At 47.4% G+C, this 23,944-nt stretch overlaps 1 protein-coding gene and 1 long non-coding RNA gene across 2 annotated transcripts; one reads left to right on the forward strand and one right to left on the reverse strand.

The window, feature by feature from the left end:
- Nucleotides 1-683: 683 nt before the first annotated feature.
- On the forward strand, nt 684-3,272 carry LOC117875915. The gene is made up of 2 exons (XR_004645388.1): nt 684-1,153; nt 1,481-3,272. It is a non-coding gene; the product is annotated as an uncharacterized LOC117875915 (long non-coding RNA).
- A 4,699-nt stretch (nt 3,273-7,971) lies between these two features.
- On the reverse strand, nt 7,972-18,764 carry PI16 (peptidase inhibitor 16). Its single transcript, XM_034767511.1, has 6 exons — nt 18,505-18,764; nt 13,516-13,734; nt 12,542-12,651; nt 11,490-11,578; nt 9,785-10,528; nt 7,972-9,380 (listed from the first exon to the last, which is right to left on the reverse strand). Exons 1-6 carry the CDS (start codon nt 18,655-18,657, stop codon nt 9,241-9,243), a joined length of 1,455 nt encoding a protein of 484 aa, XP_034623402.1. The 5' UTR covers nt 18,658-18,764; the 3' UTR covers nt 7,972-9,240.
- Nucleotides 18,765-23,944: the final 5,180 nt, after the last annotated feature.

The raw sequence follows: 23,944 nt of genomic DNA on the forward strand, positions 1-23,944 counted from the left end.
TGCATTCACTAGCTCTGCAAATGAGCTCTACCTAGATGTACCTAGCACCAGGTACATTGGGAAGCTGTATTGTACCTGCTTATATCTAGTCTATTCATCTAACTGGTACGCTCAGTCCCTCAGCAGATGTGTTCTGCCTTGTCTGACCTGCTCCATTTCTGTGGCCCTGCAGGTGTGTTCTAAACTCACCTGGTCCATTCCGAAGTTGCATTCTAACTGGATAGATGGTACCTGGTAGACTTGCTATTGCAGCAGGGACATTCTACCTGCATGGATCTCCCTATATTCAACAGTCGCGCTGATACAGTTTACAGCGGGTCCCTAGGTGCCAATGGTACGTTCAGAAGCACTCAGATAGTTCAAGTGGCTGAAGTTTGCAGGCAACTTAATTGCTGTCTGGGGTTCATTTGGCCTGTGCAAATCAAAGCACATTTAAGGAAGGAGAGGGGGCCCGAGTGAGGGGCGATGGGGGTAGGACTAATGCTTTACTCTCGCTGTTGCCTCAGTCACCACGAAGGCTGACCCTGCTTGTTCTTTTCTCTTTGCAGAACCCACATGGCCCACCTCCTCCTCCCAGAGCTGTCACCGCCAGGATGGGCCATCACGGCCCTATGCTGTCCTTGAGGCTGAGGTAGTAGATTGAATAGTTGTGGAGTCCTACCCTCCCTTTGAGCTAACTATACAATCTACTGTCTTTCCTAAGGAGACAGTCAGGTCATCACACAACCATCTCAGTGCTGCCGGTGGAGTCGCAGCCGAGCTCGAGCGCACCCCTGTGCCAGGTTGGGGCTGTGGCGCTCAGCAGGCCTCTGTACTGCTCTGTGGAGGTGAGGTAGTAGGTTGTATAGTTTGGTGGGAGGGATTTCATCCCATTTCAGGTGATAACTATACAGTCTATTGCCTTCCTTAAAGAGCAGCAAAACGGCTTGAGGAACGGCCCAGCCACAGAGCTCCAGGGGCATCCCCTCTTTCCAATGAGGGCTTCAAACCAGGATGTGAACAACCTCTCAACGTTCTTCTCCTGCGGTGTCCAGAGTCTTGTCATTCTGGGCCTATCACTGATCTCAGGCACGGGAATAGAAAGCCGTCCGCTTCAATTAATGCCCATTCATCCATTTTAAAAGTGTAAGGTACCAGGGCAGCGAAAGCATAGGTTAGGTCATGGGTCGGCAACCTCTGGCATGCGGCTCGCCAGGGTAAGCACCTGGCGGGCCGGGCCAGTTTGTTTACCTGACGCGTCAGCAGGTTTGGCCAATTGCGGCCCCCACTGGCCGCGGTTCACTGTCCCAGGCCAATGGGGGCGATGGGAAGCTATGGCCAGCACATCCCTCGGCCTGCGCCATTTCTCGCAGCCCCCATTGGCCTGGGACGGCGAACCGCAGCCAGAGGGGGCCATGATTGGCTGAACCTGCCGATGCGGCAGGTAAACAAACTGGCCCGGTCCACCAGAGTGCTTACCCTGGCGAGCCGTGTGCCAGAGGTTGCAGACCCCTGGGTTAGGTGGTGCGTTACTATTCGACGGAGTCATCAGATGCCTGTGTTTAGAGCTCACTCTTTTCCAGGAGATGAGACCAAGCTCAGAAGGATTTGGACCCCGACTCCAGTCCACTCTTCCCCAGAATTCTGGGGTATTTGGATACACTGTTCGGCTCTGGGTCTGCTATAGAAAGTTGAGGACTGGACCCAAAGTTAGGGTGTGGATCTGGGCATCTAATTTAAGCCTTTTATACAACAGGGCCCAGCTGTGAATGTTGGGTCTGGATCTGGATCCAGTTCCAAACTTAGCGAGTGGTTTGAGGGCACTGGGGACTGTTCTGGTTTGGCCTGCAGGCCCCAACTTGCAGAGTTCGGAGCTGGATTTGGATCCAAGGCTGTGCCTTGACTGGGGTTTAATTTGCTGTGTCCCATCTCCAGTGAATATAGGATGCATTTTGTCCTGTATTTCAGCACTATTAATGCAAGAGAATCCTATACACTGAGACTGTATGATTTTGTGCCATGAATATAATGCTGTGAAGGGAACTGCCCCTTGTCTGGTATTTGTTTTTTGTAGTTTATTTTTATTGCCTTGAAACAGAGGTGGTAGGAGAAGTAGGACCTTCTACGCATAAAGCAACGTGTTTCAACCTATTCATAATCTTAGCAGCATAGGAATTGCCAGACTGGATGAGACCCAAGGGCCATCCAGTCCAGTATTCCATCTCCAACACCAGCCAACACCAGATGCTTGAGACAAAGGTGTAAGAACGCAGAGTAGTAAACATGGAATAATCTGCTCCCCCTGAAGGTCTCATCCTGGTCTCTAATAGTTAGAAACTGAATTAAGATCTGAAACACAAGGTTTAGTATTCCTTCCAAAAAAATTGTAATTAATTATGATGATTCTCAATATCCATATAATTGTCCAATCCCATTTTGAATCTTGGTAAGTTCTTGGCTTCAGTGACATTAGGCTGGTGTTCAGAGCTAAATGGACTCTAATAACATGTAGTAGAGTTGAGCAAATAACTGATTTTTTTTGTTTGTTGGACAAAACAAAGAAAAATTGTTCTGGGTCATATGAAATGCTACGTTCAACACAGAACTATTTCCCCCGATTTCTGATTTTGTTACGTTTTCGGGTGTTTTTTACCCTTTGGTTTAAAAAAAATTAATCTAGCTAAATTTCAACACGAAACCTTTCCAAATGAAAAGTTGAAACATTGCAGTTAAAAAACAGTCAAAATGAACCACTTTGACTTTTCAGAAAAATGTTTGTCATCGTTTTTTAATCAGCTAAAACTGTTTGCTGAACTGAACCCGAATTCATTGATAGCTTTGGTTGTCTCAAAACTGAATTTCTCAGTGAATAAACTGTTTGAGTGAAACATTTCACCCAGCTCCAGTTCAGGTGGATAGCTAGCTGACATAGGAGATAAATGACAACACAGATAATAAGCTGGGCACCTGCTGTATTTTCAGGTGGTGTCATAAAAGCTGACTAGGAAACAAAGGTTATAATGAGGGAATCAGAATGTAAATAGAAGGAACCATCATATAAAACCCAAGCTAAGAGCTGTGAAGGGAGCTCCAGCTGTTTGGTTTGAATCCCTGCTCCACACACCTAGGATCTTGGTTGGGGAACAGATGCTGTTCAAAGCCACAAGGATATTCACTAGCTCACAAGAAAACTTGCTGTTCATTATTTGTAGTGATGTTTGACATTTGGTTTTGAATTAGTTGGAGAATTTCACTGAAATTTTGAATTCTAATAAAATATGAAAAATAGGGATGCAGATTTTTCCCTCCTCTCTTTCCCTTCTTTTGTGTTTTTCAACTTGCTCCAGTTATTTGGTCTTTATTATTGGTGTGTTTACAAATCAGTCCTCCAATCATAGAGCAGAAACAATACCGTGTGACTTCGGTGACCACTCACTCACTGTGAATAATCCCTGTGAACGGACCCATAGGCTGGGATGGGTTTGTTTCAATCTAGCCACCAAATCCTTATGAATAAAGCTCATTGGTGGAAAACAGGAACAGGACACAATTGGTCACCATGTTTATTTGCAATTGCTCAGCTCTACCAGGAGGTAAATGGCTGGGGAGAGTGAAGCACAAAGGAGTTGAAGCAGCATCTAGGCCATATCCCCACGAGGGGATTTGCTCTGAGTGCAAAAAAGGGCTGTTGGGCAAACTCCTAGGGGCTATTTGCACTGATAGCATTCACCTGTGCTACACTGCACCAGACGATATCACAGCTTACAGCGATTTAACCTGTCTACTCAAGGGGTTTCCCTGAGCGACTAGCCCCTGATGGCTGCAGTCGGGGCCAACTGGAGTCTTGTGTCCAAGGGAAGGGATGAAAAAAGCATGAGCCTCAAGGGGAGCCAAAAATGGGCCTCCATGAATCCAACATTTCCTGGGCTCCTACGTGAGTTGTCCTTGGCTGCCGGAGCTGACCCTATTCTCCATGCTGGGTGCGCTTGGGGATGTGCCCTTCACCTGCCTCGGGCTCCCTGCGGGTGCCACCTGCCAGTCCTTTGGGCCAGCTCGCAGTGGCAGGGCACTACCACCTTGGCCTCTCTGGCGCACAGGGGTCCTGCCTGATGAATGCCCCGAAGGCCACTTCACCAGTGCCCTGCTGCAGGCAGACCCTCTCCGCCTGGTGGTCACCATAGCAAGCGCTGTCTCCCCAGAAACCCACCGTGCCCTGCCTTGGAGCCGCTCGCTCCGTGAAGAGCCTGGAACGTTAGGCAGGGACTTGCCGAGCCCCAGAGCACGGAGGGGGGGGGGGGAGCGGGAGGGAGAGCGGAGCTGCTGGCCGTTAACAAAAGGGGTTGTGTTCGAAGGCTCCAGCTGCCATAGCAACATGGCTGAGGAGAAAGAGGCCGAGCTGCCCCATTCTGCAGCCTGCAGCGCAACTTGGGGAACTGAACGCAGCCGACGAGAAGTGGTTAGTCTCCAGGAGCAGGGGAGCATGAGGCAGCCTGTCCAGCAGGCTCCCCGCTGCCCGCAAGGCTTGGCTGTACTGGGGCGTCGGACTCAGACGGTCGGTACGTTGGCTTCTCCCAGCCTGGCGTGGGACCCTGCTCCTGACGGATTATCTCTGCCTCACCCCAGCTCAGCAGGGTGGGGCCTGAGTGCAGTATTCTTCAGCATCTTCCCTCTGCACCCCTATGCCATTTCCCTGCCTCAGGGATGAAGCTGTGAGCTTCCCCTGCAGTGTCCCTCGTCACCCTCCCGTAACCTCCCTCCTCTGGGAATTGTGACCTGCAAACCTGTCCTTCACACTATCCCACTGCCTTTGGGACTGACCTGGGGCCTTTAAACCACACACACACACACCCTCACACACACGCTACCCCATGGAATTACCTGGGGCTTTACATCCTAGCTGCTTTGTGCCTTGCTCTGCTTGTTCCCCTGGGAATTGACCTGTGATAGGACATCCAAGTAATGTGCATCCCTGTAACTATCTGGCTACCCTTAAGAATCGCTTGTCATTCTGAGTACCTCAACCTAGTCCAGCCCCTTCTTCATTCCCTAGAAATTAATCTGTGCAAGCCAGTGTTTGGGGTGGTTGGTGGCATAAGAGCCGCATGGAGTTGCAGCCTGCTCCCCGTGCAATGATCTTACTTATTAACCTGTCAGAAGCTGGTGCATTGCCTTTGCCAATTGACCATCTTCAAAGTCTCAGCTAGGATTCCAGATAAATTTGGAATTAAAGAAAGAAACAAACAAACAAGCACCACTTTATCTTCAGTATTGCCAAGCATTCAAAAATTGAGCTAGTCCCTTCTCCCTGCGAAAACCATCAGATTACCTTTTAAATCATGAGATTAAAAGTAAGCAAATTTAGGGGAAGGGGGGGGGGTTGTTTTCTAGTTTCTGAGCCTTTGAGGTTCACTTTTCCAAGCTTGTCCAACAGCCAGGAGGGCTATAAACTTGATAGATTAGATTAGATTAGATATATATGAAAGCCCAGATTATCGTGTACTCACATTCCTCCGGGCACTGGTGCTTTAAAGAAAAACCAACACTCACAAGTGTTAGCAACGCTGAATCATGTTAAAAAAAAATTAAGACCCTAGAATTATACAGAGAGGTTCGGGATACACTTGGAAGAGTTAGCAATGCTGTGGCTCTCTGGTCAGTGGATAGCCATGTAATCTGATGCCTTGGTCTAGGTTGTTTTATTTGGTTCTTTTGCTGATTTGCAGGGGTTTTATACCATGTCTTTAGCCTTGGCCTATGCACAAATTAAAGGTTATAGGCCTGAAAGGCTCTTCCTGGTTTACCCCTCTAGTAGCATCTGAGCAACACCCTGGTACTTTTACGGTAAGCAAATTGCAATAGCTAAATCTGCATTTTGAGGGAGGACTCACTGCAGATAGGCCAAGGCTAGATTTTGTATTGAACATGCCTCAGCAGCTGCTTTATGGGCACTTAGCCTGCACTGAGGCCACCTACAAACCAGGTCACTTGGGCACCAGTTTATTTTTAGCTGATACTTAAATACCGCTGATATTTCTGATTAAATAAAGTACTCAAGTCTCTGGAGGTTTGTTCAGCAATTTACTTCAAAGTGGCCCAGTTTTCGCTTGTATCTGAACCACTGCCATCTGCTGGCCACAAGGTAGAACAGCTGGTGCCCATGAGTGACCTGAAAAACCCCCTCAGGCTTCTTCCTGTTATGTAACTGGAGTTTTTGATATAGGCTAGTTTTCTCTTTCTTTAATATCTAGCTCAGTGCAGCATGAAGAGAGCAAAGCAGGGCTCAGAAGGATCAGAAAAAGCAAAAGCCACGGTCTAAATAACAACATTGACTTACCCATATTACGCACATCATCTAGGATATTATACATTTAACAGCTTTAAGCTTCACACCATAAAGCGCAATGAAGCTGTTTGCAAAGCTGCTCTGGTTTAAATTTGGAGTCAAACTGCTGCCGGGGGAGGGTGGAATTTGCATGTAACAGCTTTGTTTATTTTAAACACACACACACCCAAAAAAAAACCACCCTGGAGAAAACTTTGGCTGTAGCACTCCGGAGTTGTGTAATTCTGTCGCTGCTGGACCACTCCCTAGGTCTTAAAGTGCTGCCATAAACAGGTCGTGGGAGCAATACAAAGTCCTCCACTGCGGGAGTCTAGAGCTCCATAGTACCATGCGCAATAATGTAATGAAGGCCCTGATTCTGCAATTCAGGACAAAGGGCTGATCCAAAGTGCTACTGTTTTTTAAAGCCCCATTTTAAAATTAATTTTAACTTCTAAACCAATGAACCGTTTTACTTGTAAATTCTCTGAAAATCCATTCTGTACTCCAAGAGTGAGTACTCTGTGATGCTGAGTAAGGTACAGAGTGTTCTTTGTACGTAGCAAAGCAGCTGCATCCCTGCTTGTGGTGCAAAACTCAGCTCACCTTTAACTATGGACTGGTGAGCAGCACGGCCATAAGACACGACAGATGTACACACAGTTGTGACTATACTGAGAGGAGGATGGGCCAAGGATTAGGTTGCTAGGCTGGGATGTGGGAGACCTGGAGTCAATTCCTTGCTCTACCACAGATGCCCTGGATGACCTTGGGCACGTCACTTAGGTCCTCAAAGGAATTTAAGCACCTAACTCCCAATTGATTTCAATATCTAGGGGAGTGAGGCACCTAAATATCTTTGAGGATCCGGGCCTTTGTCTCTCTGTACCTCAGTTCCCCTCCAGGGACGGGGGATAATAGCACTGCCCTACTTCATAGGGATGGAGCTGTGTGGAGAAATACATTAAAGATTGTGAGGTGCTCAGAAATGGTGGGAACAGAGGCCTTAGAAAGGGATAGACAGAAGGTCAGTTACATCAGTGGGTCTCAACCAGGGGTACGTAGAAGTCTTCTGAGGGGTACATCAACTCGTCTAGATATTTGCCTAGATATTTGTTTACAACAGGCTACATAAAAAGCACTAGCGAAGTCAGTACAAACTAAAATTTCATAGACAATTATTTGTTTATATGGCTCTGTACACTATACACTGAAATGTAAGTACAATATTTATATTCCAATTGATTTATTTATAATTATATGGTAAAAATGAGAAAGTCAGCAATTTTCCAGTAAGAATGTGCTTTGACACTTTTGCATGTTTATGTTTGATTTTGTAAGTAAGCAAGTAGTTTTTAAGTGAGGTGAAACTTGGGGGGTACGCAAGAAAAATCAGACCCCTGAAGGGGTACAGTTGTCCGGAAAGGTTGAGAGCTACTGAGTTACATGGTGTACACACCCCCACCCTCATAATGCTTGGGGATCCTGAAGGAAATGAATAAGGGACTTTGCTTCATTTCTAGCACTACCGCAAAGAAGGGAGGGACCACAGAAGCCATTTCTCTCTCCGCTAAGAAAACAGCCAAGAGAGTCTTTCACATGCAAGTTACCAAGCTTCCAGCCGCAGGACTCCACCCGCCACTCAGTGAAACATGGTACGCTCCAGCATGATGGTTTCAGAACACTGTTTATTGGGAGCAGGACCTCATGGGGTATTGGAAACAGTGTCCCTCGTAGCTAAGGGGCTACGGGATTCACGTCAGTCCCCACCTCATCAGGTAGCAAAACCAAGGGACGCTATGGTTGCTAAAAGGTTCATATCAAGTGGCACCTTCCACTGGATCTTAACTGGACCACCTGAGGCTTGTCGTGTAGTTAATACACCTTTCTTGGAAACGTAAGATACATGGAGCAGACACGCAGAGGGGAAACAAACATGAATGCCACATACAGTGAAAGCTGCTCTATGGTAAGTCATGCTTCCAGTGGATAACCCCTAGCAGAATTTGCTTTGAACTCCACCACGCCACCTGATTTTTGCTGGATCAGGTTCCACTGTGTGTATAAGATACATACAACATAGGCCAAGATCTGTATCTAACTTGAAATACGTCGTACGCTTCAGGTACTCAAGAGAAGCTAGTCTAAAGTCATGACACACAATATAGAGGATGCCAACAGGAGTTTTATAATGAGCCACCGCCTCCTCTCTAGTGCAGAAATATTTTTCCCCGTGCACAAAAAAATAAGAACCATGCCACATGGAGTAACTCTGGAATGGGATGCATGCAATGGACCGAGCAAAACTGATGAGCAGGGTTCAATTCCTGGCTCTCCTGAAGGGGCATGTGCACTGCAGACACATTTGGTGGAGGAAGCGAGGAGTTTAGATAGGGTTGTACCATCCATGTCTCTGCACTGCCTTTCATATAGGATTTGTGGGGAAGGACCTTACAGTCCCACAAAGACAGTAGATCATTCATTGGTTCCGGTTAGGGGGAGGGCCTCCAGACTGGTGGGGATCCAGGATCTTCAGTATTAAGGAGTCCCATCTCTGACTCAGACTGGAGTAGGAATTATGGAACTTCAGGTTAGAGTTAGAGCTCGGGGAGGAAGAGGGACCAAGGAATTTCCCCTCTCTTCGCCCAGCTGCTCCTGCCCCTTTGACAGATGAGCTGGACACTTAAAATTTAGCTACCCCCCTTTTATTGGTAACCAGGGATATGGGGTCTCAGCAGTACTAGCGTAACAGAATGGCCAGTGTGGTTTGCCAGGCACTGCTGAGTATAACTGGATTGGAGTGGACGTAGCCAGTGGCAAGAAGGCCCAGTAGGGGGTCCTTCACCTGATTGATATGCCCCACGCCCAGCAGGGCAGCGGGACAATCAGTACTGGAGGAGAGTTTGAGGATAAGAGCACAGACGGTCGAGGCAGACCCTTCAGAGCAGAAGGCCTGTCAGCAGGGGAGCGGCCACTAGGAAGAGAGAGAACTCCAGAAGGTTGCTGGTGGCTGAACCATTTTGCTGGTCCAAGTCTTTCTTTGTGGGGCCCGTCATCAGCTCTTCCGTCTCTCTGGCACCTGTGTGCAGAAAGGAAGGAAACCTGGAGTCAAAGCTGAAGCCACAGGCAAAGGGACCGTTTCACCCTGCTCCCTCTGTTACATGCTGCCACATGGGCAAGGATAATGCATAGTGCAGGACAGCAGCACAGAGCTCCTCAGAAGGCAAAAGACAGCTTGTGACTCTGCTCGTGAGTTAGTAGGGAACCGGCCAAATCCATGCTCATGCTTCATGAACCAGGCAGCTCAGACAGTCCCTGATAATGTTAGGGGACACAGTGCAGGAGAAGGTGTGGGGAAGGGGGTCGGTGCTGTGTGGGGAAGGAGTTTGAGGGCCAGTTTGCTATTGTTTCCTAAGTGCATTTATGTTTCTTAGGGGTTGCCTATGTCCTTTACGTCCAAGACTCACTCCACAGCTGCCTTACCTGACAGGGAGGACTGGACAGCAAGGCGGTGCCGCGCTGCGGCCTTGGAAGGTGGTAATAAGTGCAGGAGGGAGATCACCTTAGCAGTGGCAGGTGCTGGCTTTAGGGCAGGTGGGGGCTGCTTGGTATCTTCCAAGCTTAGATCGGTTTCTGGAGTTGTAAGGCTGAAGGATGGAGGTGGCTCTGAGGAGAGGGCTGCCTCAGCTCTCACAGAGGCTGCATCGTACTCCTTCAAGTCTCCCTCCATTTCTGGGGAGGCAGTCAGGCTGAGGGTCGACTCCGGGTCTAGAAAGAGCACAGCCTCCGTGGTCACCAATGGGGCACCAGTCTCCTCCGAGTCCACTTGCATTTCTGGAGATGTTTTAAGGTTTAGGTCTGAGGTGGGCTCTAAGGAGGATGTTGGCCCAGTGGCCGTGGTGGGGTTGGGCCTTGCTGTTTGGGTGGGTGACGGGCTTGTGGTGGTGGTGGGTGGTGGCCTTGTGGTCGTGGTGGGGTTCGGCCTTGTTGTGGCGGTGGTGGGTGCTGGCCCTAAAGTAGTGGTGGTGGGTGCGCTTGTGGCAGTGGGTGCAGGCCTCGTGGTGGTGGGTGTCAGCCTTTTTTTCACGGTGGTGGGTGCTGGCCTTATCGTAGTGGTAGTGGTCGGGTTCGTGGTAGTGGTGGCTGTTGCGAGAGCTGGCCTAGTGGTGAGGTTTGGCCTTGTTGTCCTAGAGGATGGAAAGGCCTCTTCTGAGTCTATACTGGGTTCTGATGAGAGACAAAGAGGGCTGTGGGTTACCACCAGCTTCACTCGGAGCCCAACGGAGCCCCAGCCCCCGAGCAGTGCCAATGAAAACCAGCAAAGGAGAGCTGGAGAACGCAGGGACAGGCACTTTCACTGGGCTCTTGGGGAAACCCCCACTTCTCTCTGCCCCTTGGTGAGAATTGAGCTTAGCAGGTAGCCCACCAGATGCAGGGACATCCTTTTTTCTGGGCAGGTCCCAAGATTTAATTTATTTTCAGACCTGATGTGGGAAAATGCCACCCCTCTGGAATGGTATTTCCTGGCAGCAGGGGCCCAGGTGGTTGCTAATGGGATAGGAAGCCTTTCCCATCTGTCACCAGCACGAACATGGACCAGGTTGGAGGACAGTGAGTCTTTCCTGTCTTCTGGTGGCTGAACAGTGGAACGAGCTGGGGAAGCTCCCAGTGGACAGAGCTACCACCACGCATTGGTGTCTGCAGCAGAGATGCCAAGGACTACATGGGCTGCAGAATGTGAAAATGACCTACCCCAGCAGAGGGTAGGGGGGGACCCGTCAGATCAGGATGAGGCCCATTGGCAAGGCAGCATGTGTGAGGTAAGTTTGCTTTGCTGCTGCCTAGGCTATGCCTGCTCGGTAGATAAACACAGTACTCCAGTCCCAGGTCTGCCAATCCAGCTCCTTTTTGACAGTACTAATATATACTTACAAAAAGGTTATTCACCTCCGGGGAAAGTCCTAGAATCCTGATCCTGAGACCTGGGAGAACTTTGCCGGCAGGGCTGAGGAAGTGCTGGGATCTCCACATACAGCCAGATTCTGCCCCCTTACTCCTGGAGTAGCACCTCATTCAGAATCTAACCCCACTGCTTTCAGGGGGATTGTCCCATGGGTGGAACCTGCCCCTCCCCCAGTTCTCTGGCCCATCCATGGAGACACTGGCTCCTCCAGTTTCCTTCACGTACCGCAGATTGAATTCCTACACGTATAGCCCTCGGGGCACTTGGAGCATGGAGGTCCTTCCTTGTACGGCTTGCGACCCCTCACGTTGCCGCTGGAAGCAGAACATGCAGATGAAAAGAGAACAGCCCATGACAACAGAGGGGACGAATCCCCTCCCCATCTCAAAAAGGAGGGAGATTTTTCATTCAAGTCAGATCTTGCTAAGATATAAATCAAGGGTCACTTGACAAGTGGGGGGAGCTTTGACTGTGCTACTAATGGCACCTGGGCTTATGAACACTGTCTAGAGGCCTGAGTGCCTTTCCATTCACTTCAGCAGCGGTTTGGATCAGGCCCTTAATGTTACAGCTGCTCAAAATAGGACCCCTCAGTTTCCTGAACGTTCATCGTTTTATTTTGCCTTCTTCCGTTAAAATTTCCATGCATATTTCCATAGAGGTCACCAGACTGGGAACACTCTGACCAGCTCTGATAGTTAGCCCTTGCGTTTATACAGCCCCATCAACAGAGGACCTCAAAGCCCGCTATACACATCTGTGAAGTACACTGATGTAAATCATCACAAGGAACTCCATGGAGTCAGTAGCATAACACCAGCCTGAGAGCAGAATCAAGCTCATTTTCTCCATATCACAGCTGGGGAAAATGAGGCACAGAGAAATTAACAGCCAAATTCTCCTCCTAGTGACACTGGTGTAAACCCAGGGTGCTTCCATTGACCTATGTGGAGCAAGTCTAGATTTACAGCCCTGTAACTATGTGGCTTTTCATGACACACCCAAGGACACGTGGTCCATGGCAGCACCGCAGATAAAACCAAGGACTCCTCTGTCCCAGACTTGGGCTCGATTTACAAGACCTGCCTCTCTTTGTTGCCACAGGAAAATGACAACAAAAAGCTTTATTGGGATTGGCTTCCACTCGCTACCTGAAAGCAAGGTAAGCAGAGCCTTGGGGAGGACATTCCCTCTCAGCCTGGGGATGAAGGTTACTGTAAGTAGATGTGACAGGGCCAAGATGGAATCAAAGCAGCCCTTGGGAAGCCTGCACTCACGGGGGATCGTAGTTGCAGACCAGCAGGTAGAGGTCAGGTTCCTCGACACCATGCAGGGTTTTACAGAATTGCATCCCACAGCCAACGCGTTCGCTGTTTGCCCAGACCACCTAAAGCAAGGGAGGAAGAGAGAAGGGTTACGTCTGTCAGCACAAGGCAGGAAGAGCACAGCTGGGAGACCATGAGACACCCTGCCTGTGAGAAGAGGTTTAGAAGAATGAGCGTGTATGTCATCTGCAACCAGCATCAGCTCAGTCGTCACCAGGATTTTCTTCCCTGACCTCCAAAGCTAAAGCATGAGCCACTACAGCTTGGGCTAAAGGACCAACTCCCCAAACTAGGAGCTGTAGCAGACTCATGGACTCTGTGCATGAAGGGCACACCATTTCAGAGTTACATCTAAGCAGAGTCAGGCCTGGTTAGTGCTTGGATGAGAGAACACTCACCCCCCCATCAACAATTCTGTCTATCTGGACACAACCCACGTACCCGAATTATGGTGCTGTTCATAATCCAGATCTGAATTTTGGAAGAGGCCCCTGTCTTTATACTAAGACAGATGAAAAGTCCAGATCCAAATACCCTGGAGTAGTGGAGAGTTCAAAACATAGAGCTTGCCCTGGATCCTAGTTCTGAGGCCAGAACCCATCTGCTACAGGGACTTGAAAGCCACACCAGGCTTCCTGAGTGACCAAACGGTGCAGCATTAAAATACACAGATGACTTTAAAGACTTTTTTTTCCCTGAAGGGAAACTGTTCAGCAGGCCTGTAATGATCACAGCAGCTCATGATGCCCACACAGGTGAGCCATCCATGCCAAATAAGAATCAATTCTATCCTGTCCAACTGAGATTCTTATACTGGGCCCATCACCATGGTATCGCAGCCCCTAAACAATATTTCTACGATGGGTCAAGTCCCAAGCACAACTCCCTCCCAGGAATCCAGCCCCTCATGCCCTGTAGCCAGGTACCTGGGTGTAGTGGCCACACATCTGTCCGACGGTGCACTTGGACGTGGTCAGGTTGTAATGCTCATGCTCGTTGTACCACTGCTCCAAGGCCACCTCCACGTCCATCTCGTCGCTAATGGCAAAGAGGTTCTCACCCCGCCGGCCCCGCTCCTTGTTGTGGCCCCAGATGCACTTTGCTGCATAGGCTTTGGCAAAGACTTCCAGGTCGGGGGACCAGCTCTGAAACAAACACAAAGCTGCCACCATCATAAAGCATGAGGCCGGGGTGAGGATTGTCCATCAGGATCAAGTCCCTCATCACATGGATGAAACCCTCTGACATGCTGAGAGACACACAACCTGTCCCCTATCCAGTGGGCCCAGAGGTTAGAACCTAGACTCCTGGGTTCTGTTCCCAAGCACTGGCGAAGTCTATGGCTCTCCCCAAAGTGACATTTCTGATTCTTATCATGTTTGTCGGCAGGTCCATATTACATAGCAGGACAAGATCAGAAATGAGGATATTCAAAGCTGAACCCTGCACCCACCAGCACTGGCTCACTTTCAGCAGCTTTCGTGGTGGGTATGTATTATTACAACGGAAGACCAGAGAATTCTGAAATGTGTTTACCACAGAACGCCGCCACAAGAGATCACATGGGCATCAAAAGCTTTGGTGGTGCCATAAGATTGCCAGTAATAGGCACAGACTGAATATCCAGCCAGACCACCTTGAGGATCTAGCCAGAGATTGATCCAGGTGGCGCTTGATCTGCAAGGAGGCCATGTTACTGGGATTTGCCATGATGATGATGGAGTCCCCCTTAGGGGTGCAATTGCTGGATTGGAGCCTTAAACTGTTTTAGAATGGGGTTTTCAAAGGAACTCAAGAGCATTAGCTGCTCAAATTCCAGTGGAATTCATTGGAGCTCAGTATCTAACCCCTTTAGGTTCCTTTGAATATACCAGCCTCAGGCAAATGTGAATATAAAATGCTGGTTGTCAATGGGCAGTTCTACAGCAGCTTCCGTCCCTGGATCTCAAAGCACCCCTACACCCAGTTAGGAATTATCCCTGTTTTACCAATGGGGAAACTGAGGCAATGAGCAGCATGGTGACTCATTCAATATCACCTGGCAACAAGCTGGGAATGGAACCCAGAAGACCTGAGTCCCTTGTTGGAACCACTGACCACAATGAACAGGACAAACTGTGGGACTGCCTGGAGAGAGGGACCTGCCCAGTTCAACAGCTGTTTAAGACCAGAGTGCAGGAGCCAGCACACACATCTGGTAACCCCATCATTTAAACTCGACCGGAGACTCAGTCTGACAGCTGCCTCCCAAGTGATCCCTCCAGTGCCCGGACTGACAACAACTCCTTGTCCAGCTGAGCTCCCCTGGGCTCCATATCTTACCTAGCGGCGGTTGCTAGGTAAGAGAGGGAGAAGTTTTTGCACAAGAGAAGCATTAAAGGGAACACTATGAAGCAACTGCTTGGACTTTCATTACATTATTTAAAGGAGGCAGCAGCTTCTCTGAAATCCAACCAGCAGAGATAGCAGGGCAGGTGGGAGGAGAGCCCAGATATACAAGCCCACTGAAATATCACAAAAATCAAAAGGGACGGAGCAGCGGGTGAGGAAGGTGGGTTTAGCAGCTGATGAGGGCAGGAGTAGGATGTGATCCAATGGGGAAACCCTCAGTATTTTGCAGGGAAGGTGATTATCTTAGTTGGTGTGAGGATGATTCCTGGTTCACTGATTCCTACATGTCAAAGCCCAAGGGTAGGTGGCAAGGATCAGAGAAGATGCAGTCACTGTTCTATCAAGTTGCTCTCTGCTTACTTATAAGAGGGGCGATGGCCAGGGGAAGGGGGGGGGTCTGATGTGGCTTTGGAAAGAGGGTTGGCTGCAGGTCTTGGTGTGGGGGCTCATTATCCCCTCCCTGTGGCAGAGAGCCGGGTTCCATAAGCAGAGAACTAACCTCTGTGTTATTTGCTTCATTAAAAAAAAAAATAAGGCTTTGGCCTGCGTATGCCCATTGTATAACCATTTCCATGGTAACCAGCTCTGCCGTCCCAAACACAAGCACAGGGTGACTGCAGATGGGCAGTTAGCCACGGGAGTAGGTGAACTCAGAAGCTGAGATCTGGTTCTTCCAAAAGAAAAATGTCCTTGGAAATCCAGATGAGCAATGCAGACACCAGGAGTTTAATCAGAGACTCACGGGATTGTTTTTAAGCTGAACCATTTACAAAAGTTTACCATGCCGGGGAAAAACTGCTGCTGCTGGCCATCAGGTCTTTTCAATTCTATAATAGTAAATGTAGCCTGGGTGTATGCATTTCACATCTATTCATGGTAAATTCAGGACAAATGCAAGACTCAGAGTAAACCACAATCAAGATCAATATGTTTTTCAGGACAGGATCTGAGTCAAGGCGGAAAGTGCAACAAAGCAGTCAAATCTGCCTTCAAGCTTTTATTTCAAACAAATAGGATTGAATGTTCTTATTTGTCATATGCCTAAGTCATCATCCCATTTTTACAATAAGCAGCAGCATACTTCATTAAGCCATTTTCAAAATTGCTTCAATGAGTTAAGAGCCTAAGGGCTTGTCCACACGGTGGGTCTGATTTCTAAAGCGCACTGATGTGTTGAGTATTAATTGGTCTGTATATAGGCTCCGCTGGTGTGTGCTAAAGGTTCCCTCATGCACTTTAGTGTTTCAGACAGCACTATATGGCTGGCTGGCGTATCCGACGATGACATCACAGCATCACATGTTCTCATGTGGCTGTACAGTCCAATCCACGAGGAGCAAGATTGCTAACAGATGTCACATAAGAATATGCAGGGTCCCACTGAGGACTTGGCAGGATGCTTGCCCCCTTTTTTGATCCGTTTTTCATGTATGTCTTCCTCAAAGTGTTTACTACCTTCATTGGTAGTTGCTCTCTATTCAGATCTGGCCTTTGCTTTGTGTTTGAAATTATCAATATTTATGTCAATTAAGGTCAGATTCTACTTAATAATGTCTTTGAAGCATTTTCATTGACCACCCTTCTTGTGCTTTCCAAGTTTCAGCTCACCCTAGAAAACTTTTTTGGGGATTCTATCATTACCCAAAACAGCACTACATTAAAGTGCACCAGCAGGGTCAATTCATGTGCAACACACTAATGTGTTTTAGAAATCACACCCCAGTAGAGCACATTACCTCACTGTGTAGACAAGCCCTAAGCCTCATTTTAAAAAAAATGAATTAAGCACTTAGGAGGCTAAGTCCCTTTGACTTTCAGTGAGATTTAGACTCCTAAGTCCCTTTTGAAAATGGGATCTAGGTGCTTTTTAAAAATTTCACCCCTGAACTAAAATAGTGTCAAATTAACTTGGGTTTTGTCTGCACAAACGAGTTTAGTTAAATCAGAGCAAATTGTGTGTGCTGGCAAGGCCTAAAATAATCAGGTCATGATTAGAGCTGGGGGCAGAAGGGGATGGTTTTCTTGTCCTGAGATATTGAAAATGTTTCCCATCCTGAAAATAGGATGAAAAATCAAAATCTCAACAATTTTCACATACCAAAAATCCTCCCAAAAAAATTGGTTTGGGTCAATCGAACCATTTCGTTTTTATAATTTTGAAACATTTTGTTTCAATTTTGACTTTTTAAAAATTTTCTTTTAACTTGAAATTGACTAAAATTTCAAAATGAAAATTTGAAAAAAATGAAAACTCCTCCTCCCGCCCCCTCCAAATATTTTGGCATCACGAGAGTCATCAAAATTGACCCTATTTTGTGAACAGTTCTGGTTTTGACAAATTGACATTTTTCAGTGCTCATCAAAAAATCCCCGACCGACTGTAGTCATGATAAAGAACTAGCTGCAAATTTGTCTTTAGCCAAAGGGGTAATGCAGTCCAAATATCAACACCTTGCACTTTCTGTAGCACTTTCCCTCTTCAAAACACTTTACAAATATAGTAATTCATCAGATGTGGAGAAACATCTTACTCAAATCAAGGGCTCTAATACAAGAAGCAGCATTCTCTTATGGTTAGAGCAGGGACCGAAAGAATGAGCCTCTATTTGTAGCTTAGACTGACACACTATATGACCTTGGGCATATTGCTTCTTCATGCATCAGATTTTCCCATCTATAAAATGGGGATATTACTGTTTCGCCAGACCTACTCTGCAGGGGTGTTGTGAGAAGGAACATACACGAGCACCTTGGATGAAAGATGGCTAGTATTAAGATACCTATACAGCCAAAATCAATGGTTGAGGTTCAATTTATATTCCATTCTATAGACAAAAGAATCTATCAGTAATCACAAGTGCAACACTAAGAATTGTTCTCCGAGTTCAGCTGGGATTTCATCACTCTGGCTGGTGAATTTAAGTTTTGGTTATTTGTTCATTGCAAATTTGTTTACTACAGCCATGACATTTACTGCACATGGTGTGTAGCTCGGTCATTGCTACATGAGGGAAAAAGAAAATTTTTACACTGGATCTCCAGCTAGAGTCAATCACATTTATGAACTTAAACTTTCAAAGTACATTTCATAACAAAGGCTGCTCTTATTTTAAGAAGAAATGTAGGAGACCCTCAGCTATTCAATAAGATACAGGATTCCTATCATACTGGAGACCTCCAGATATCCCATGTCTTTCTATCATATAGAACAGTGTTTCTCAACCCTTTTTGATACCAGGGACTGGCTTGCTGCCTTAATGAACTATCAGAGGGGTAGCCGTGTTAGTCTGAATCTGTAAAAAGCAACAGAGGGTCCTGTGGCACCTTTGAGACTAACAGAAGAATTGGGAGCATAAGCTTTCGTGGGTAAGAACCTCACTTCTTCAGATGCAAGTTAATGAACTATGTGAGGGAAATCTCAGGGACTGGCACCAGTTCACGGACTGGTCACTGAGAAACACTGATATAGAAGACCCCAGATATCCCACTGCAATCAGACCCTGGGTTTCCCATGGGACACTTACCATTTTCAGCATGTCTGCAGCACGAGGGGAGACCTGGGAGCGGTAGTGGTTGTGCATCGCCACGATCAACCTCTGTTCATCATCTGTAAGGGACCAGCTCAGCTCCACAGCTGTGAGCAATAGGAGAAGGGGAGGAAGCCCAGAGCTCAGCATTGTGGCAGTCGGTCTCTGGCTTTAGCAGCCCACGCCTCTGGCAGATAGATTTAAAGCACTTCCCAAAACAAGGAACACCCAAAGTTTGAGATTAGGGGAGGAAATTTATCTCGTTATTATAATACATTTCAGAGCCACAGGGAACACACCCATGTAATGTCACTGATGAAAAAGGAATGTTGCTTAAGGGGCCAATGAGTGTACAATGCCCACTCCCGGAGAGCTAGCATGTGTGTGAAATCCTGGTATTAATTTTTTCCACAATCGAAGGAGCGCTGTTTTGGGGCCCTGCTACTGCTGTAATTTCAGATTTAAACATTAATATAACCCTTTGTGATGTCCTATAATTACTTATTGCATTGGTTCCCAAACTGGGGTTCGTGAACCCCTGAGGGTTCTTGGGAAAAAATTCCCTAATGGCGGACAGAGCTGTCCATAGGAACCCCAGGCAGCACCGGGCAAGCAGCCCGGAGCCTCTAGACTTCCAAGAGCTAAGCAGATCAAAGCAAGCATATCTATCACACTGAGGAGATTTAAACTTCAAAACTCCTTATAAGAAATGGAAAGGGAGGTGGATTTTTTTTTCTGTTTTTAAAATAAATAAGCAGCTAGTATTGTTTTTAAAATTATTATGAAGAACTAATTTGAGCTTTGTTGTAACATGCGTTGTTTGCCTGGACTGCTCAAGACCTGAATGCTTGTGTAGGAGGAACACTTTGAGTTGGCTTCTTAAATACCTTTATGCTGTTTCATATCTGATACTCCTTGATGAAACATAGGAGCCTTGTCTTATAACAGGCTTATTCAAAGTGATACAAGCTACGAAAGTGAGATCTTGGAAGAGTGTTGCCATTTTCATAATGTAATAAAAATACTGTAATGATAAATAATAATTAATAATACATTGTGTGTAATAAGCATGTCATAAAAACACATTTTATATTTTCAAGATCACTTCTTTTTTATAATTTATACTCAGGTAAAGGAGAAAATCCCTGGAAATATTCATTTTTAGGAGGGGGTTCGTGAGACTTGACATTTTAGTGAAAGGGGTTTACAGGTTATTAAAGTTAGGGAACCACTGACTTATTGTGATCGGTGTCGGTCCACCTACCCGCTAGGGGGCGGTGGGGAGCTACGACGTCACTGGCTGGCCTGGGTCATGCCTCTGCCACTGGGGAATTAGCGGCAGGAAGGACGCAAGCCAGTGTCTGTAGCGCGCCCCTCAGGCAGGGGAGCGCCGGCAAAGGTCAGTAGCACACCCCTCAGGCAGGGGAGCGCCAGCAAAGGTCAGTAGTGCGCCCGTCAGGCAGGGGAGCGCCAGCAAAGGTCCCGGCGTGGGTCGACCAGGTAGGGGAACGCAGGCCCACCCTACACCACTGCGTTCCAGCCCAGGGCCCCGACAGTGGCAGAACGAGGGTCCTGCCACTGGGTCAGCGGGGTCCTCCCGCTACATAGACTGTGCAGCTCTGTCCTGGGCTACTTCCTACCCGATTGCTCGTCCGAATCCCTCTGGTTCCGTCAGTGCGTCGGGGTAGTCCGGTGTTGGCAACTCCAGCTCCCCCTCGGGCTCAGGCTCCTCCAGCTCCTCCCGGTACTCGGCTGCTGGCAGCTCCAGCTCCCCCTCCGGCTCCTCCAGTCCCTCTGGGTACTCAGCAGGGGGCAGTCCTGGCAGCCCCAGCCCTTCCTCCAGATGAGGTTCCCACTGGTCCAGGGCCTCCCATGGCGTGGCAGCAGAGTCTGAAGGGAGCAGCCCGCAGTTTGTATCTGACTCCCTTCCTGGTGCTGCCCTGACTGAGCTAAGGGCCCCAGCCTTTATATTTCCTGTTCCACCCCTCCCCTTCCGGGGGGTGGAGCAAGCTTGGCCTGGCCCCGCCCACTCAGGCTGAGAGAGCGGCCCTTTACCCTCAGGTTCGGAGGGCAGCCACCCTGGCTCCCTACACTTATGTAATTACTCCCTCCCCTTTCCTTCCAGAGGATCCCCAAATGTTTTCCAAACTTTAACACAGACTAGACACAGGGATCATTTCACCTGCCATTAAAATGTAGCCACCTCGGAGGCAGAACATGGCAGCTGTTTAACAAGCAGCGACTCTAGACATGCAGGAATTGTAATTTTAGATCAGATCGGGGTCCCGGCTATCTTGTCCATCATCACGTCTTGGAGCGGCCAGCACCCAAGGCAGGTGCAGTGGGCAGTTATGGAATAACCTTCCCCACAGAAAGTTTCTTCCTGACCCTCATCAGATAAACGTATACCCTTAAGGAGGAGAGCTTATAGCCCTTCCCAAAATTTTTGGGTTGGATAGGAAGTGAGAAAAACCTTATGAAACTGCATAAGGAGGGATATTAAGGGAAAGTAGTAATAGCTCCATGTCTTTCATCACAAATGTCTTTCATTTTGACAGGTTTCCTTGTCACACATCATGGCATTGTGCCAATCAGAACTGTCTTACACTCCATTGCCCCACCCCGTTTTTGGCCCTATGGTTTTGGAAGTCCCTCCTACTCTTTCTGTCCTTTCCAGGACCCCTGGGTATCATTTTTGGAGACGTGCTGTCAGCCATTTTGAAAAGAATGGGGTGTTTTTTGAAACGTATTTAATTTTTCCTTAGTATAAATAAAGAATGTATGTCCTTTCCTCATTTTAAGAGGGAAATTTGCCTCTTTACGCACTGAGTGCTATTCTACATACAGTTGACAAAACAAAACAACAGAGGAATTAAAGGAGAATTGTTAATATATATCCATTTACACACACGTATGTGTGTATGTTACCTCCCCCCCCCCCCTTTTTTCCTACCCTGAACATAGAAATGCCAACCTTGCTCTGGGACATTTAGGGATGTTTATGAAAAAAAAGTAGGAAGGCATTAGGGAAGTTACTTGGACCTCTCTCTCTTCCATCCCCTCCTGTCCCTGTCTATGGCCAAGGGGGGAGGCCTGGATCCACCACCCAAGCCACAGGCTGTGAGTTATGCTCTGACTGCCCCATGTGGCCTCTCCTGGTGCGCTCTAGGTGCTGAAGCTTGTGCTTTGCGCGGGGTATCCAGCAGCACCCCAATCCATTCAGAATTGCCATGGCTTGTCTACTAGTAACAATGATTTTTTTTGGCAGAGTCAGCTGCAGCTGTTGGCAAATTTTAAACTGATCAAGGACAGCTTCTCAACTCCAGGATCCCACCCACAGTTGTTCTTTTTGGAACCAACATTGGTAGCACTGAGATGCTGCAAAACAAGCACCAAGCTCCCACCCCTCTGCTGACAAGCTTGTCTCCCGCAGGCCCCATTAGGTAAGCGTGTGAGGAATGCGGCTTTCTTGTATTCAAATGCTTCAATATAGAAATGTATTGTGCAGCTCCAATAAACCTATGGATCATTAGGAACAAATAATTTTCTTACATAATGTATGAGATATAAAACACACAATAGGGTTTGTGGATCTGATCCGACTTCAGTGAGTTCTGGATCAGGCCGAACGGCTACCGTTTCCAAAAGAAAATAAGGGTGTTAGGTACCCTGATCCCACTGAAAATCAACAGGAGTTGGGCATCTAACTCCTTGGGCTCCTCTGAAAATACAGCCGCTGGGTAACATTTTCAAAAGTGCCTAAGTGACTTAGGAGCCTAAATCCAATTTTCAAAAGCTACTTTGCTTTTACTCATATAGCTATGTTGGCTGATTTTTTGCTGACACCGATATACCAGTAACAGCCCTTGTGTGGATACAGTTATACTAATATCATGTGCCTTATATTGGTATAGCTTACCTGAGTTCTCAAACAGGAATAAGCTACACTAGTATAATCACTTTTCTACCCATAACTACATCTACACTAGGGGTGGGGTTTGCCACTTTAACTATAGTAATACAGGTAAAGCAGCAAAGCTTTAAGCGCAGACAAGACTTTAGGAGACTAAATCACTTTTGCAATTGAGATTTAGGCTCAAATCACTTACAGATTTTTGAAAATTTTACCTGTGTGTAAAGACATATTATCAGACTGTCAGATATTTAATGCCATATGCTGACTGTCGTCAACCTAGCCAGCATATGCAGATCTCTATTATACCCTCCTCCACCACTTCTGCCACCATAGCATAGGCACAGACTCCATGAAAAAAAATGGTGGGTGCTGAGCACCCACCAGCAGCCACGTGGATCAGCACCTCCCACCCTCCGGCAGCCCCGCCGATCAGCGCCTTCCCCTCCCTCCCACCATGATCAGCTGTTCCGCGGCATGCAGGAGGTTCTGGAGGGGAGGGGAGCGGAGGAGTGGGAAGAGGTGGAGCAGAGGCAGACCAGGGGCAGGAAGAGGTGGGGTGGGAAGAGGCAGGGGCTTGGAGGAAGGGGTGGAGAGGGGGCCGGCCCCTGGGCAGAGCAGGGGTCAAGCACCCCCCAGGAACCAAAGGTTGGTGCCTATTCGCTATAGCTCAAGTATAGTCACAAAACCACGGCTCTTGTTCGCAACACTGTTTCTTTAATAAAAAAAAGAAAAATCCACATTGGGGAAAAAGGTGCATCAATGTTTGTATTTAAATGCAAAAAGTAAAAACAATTTTAAAATTCTTCTTACATACAAAGCTGATTTATTTACATTCTTTACAGGCTTTTCCCAAATATTTACAAACTTTGCAATATATTAAATTAAAATCATCCATAAAATTCACTGCATATTTACATTAACAGCCACTTGAATGTCTAGTGTACATAATTCAACAGTCTTTATGCATATATCTATAGAATAATTTGCCCAGCATACCCCTGAGTCTTTGTAATATGTCGCAATTAACCATATTACCCCCCATTTCCCACTACTCAAAGAGAGAACATTAAAAATACATCAATGCTCATTTGCTGGAATCTGCACAGCAAAAGGAAAGGCCAGCACCTCCCATGTTTAACTCAACACGACAGTCCCTCAGTCCTTTAAGATACCTATTTTCAGGCATTCCAGAAGAGAAGAGAAGAGAGAGCTCTTGATAGAAATATACAAAGAGAAGAAAGTTGAATTCTCTGAGAGGTGAAAGGTTTCTGTTCATTGGTAGCAAGGCTGCTGGAATTGCTCATTACTTGTGGTCTGATCCTGGAAAGTGCTGAGTTCCCTTATTTCCCATTGAATTAACAGGGAGCCAAGGGCACCCCAGCACACTGCAGGATCAGGGCCGAGCCTGCAACCCTTCCTCATGACAGCAGTCCCACTGCAGTGAGGCAGGTCCACTTGCGTGAGAAAGGGTAGTAGGTTCGTCTTCCTCATGCCATGTAGCGCGGTTACAATTCAAATCAC

The sequence above is a fragment of the Trachemys scripta genome, chromosome 4 (assembly GCF_013100865.1).
Source record: "Trachemys scripta elegans isolate TJP31775 chromosome 4, CAS_Tse_1.0, whole genome shotgun sequence".
Lineage (NCBI taxonomy): Eukaryota > Metazoa > Chordata > Testudines > Emydidae > Trachemys > Trachemys scripta.

What these genes read in the sequence shown, in the direction of transcription:
- PI16 (XM_034767511.1), bottom strand. Translation starts at nt 18,657, where the DNA reads ATGCTGAGCTCTGGGCTTCCTCCCCTTCTCCTATTGCTCACAGCTGTG. An exon ending in GTCTGCAACTACGATCCCCC is followed by an intron (nt 11,579 to 12,541) that starts GTGAGTGCAGGC and finishes TTCTGCTTCCAG; the next exon opens with CGGCAACGTGAGGGGTCGCA. An exon ending in TGTCCAGTCCTCCCTGTCAG is followed by an intron (nt 9,381 to 9,784) that starts GTAAGGCAGCTG and finishes TTCTGCACACAG; the next exon opens with GTGCCAGAGAGACGGAAGAG.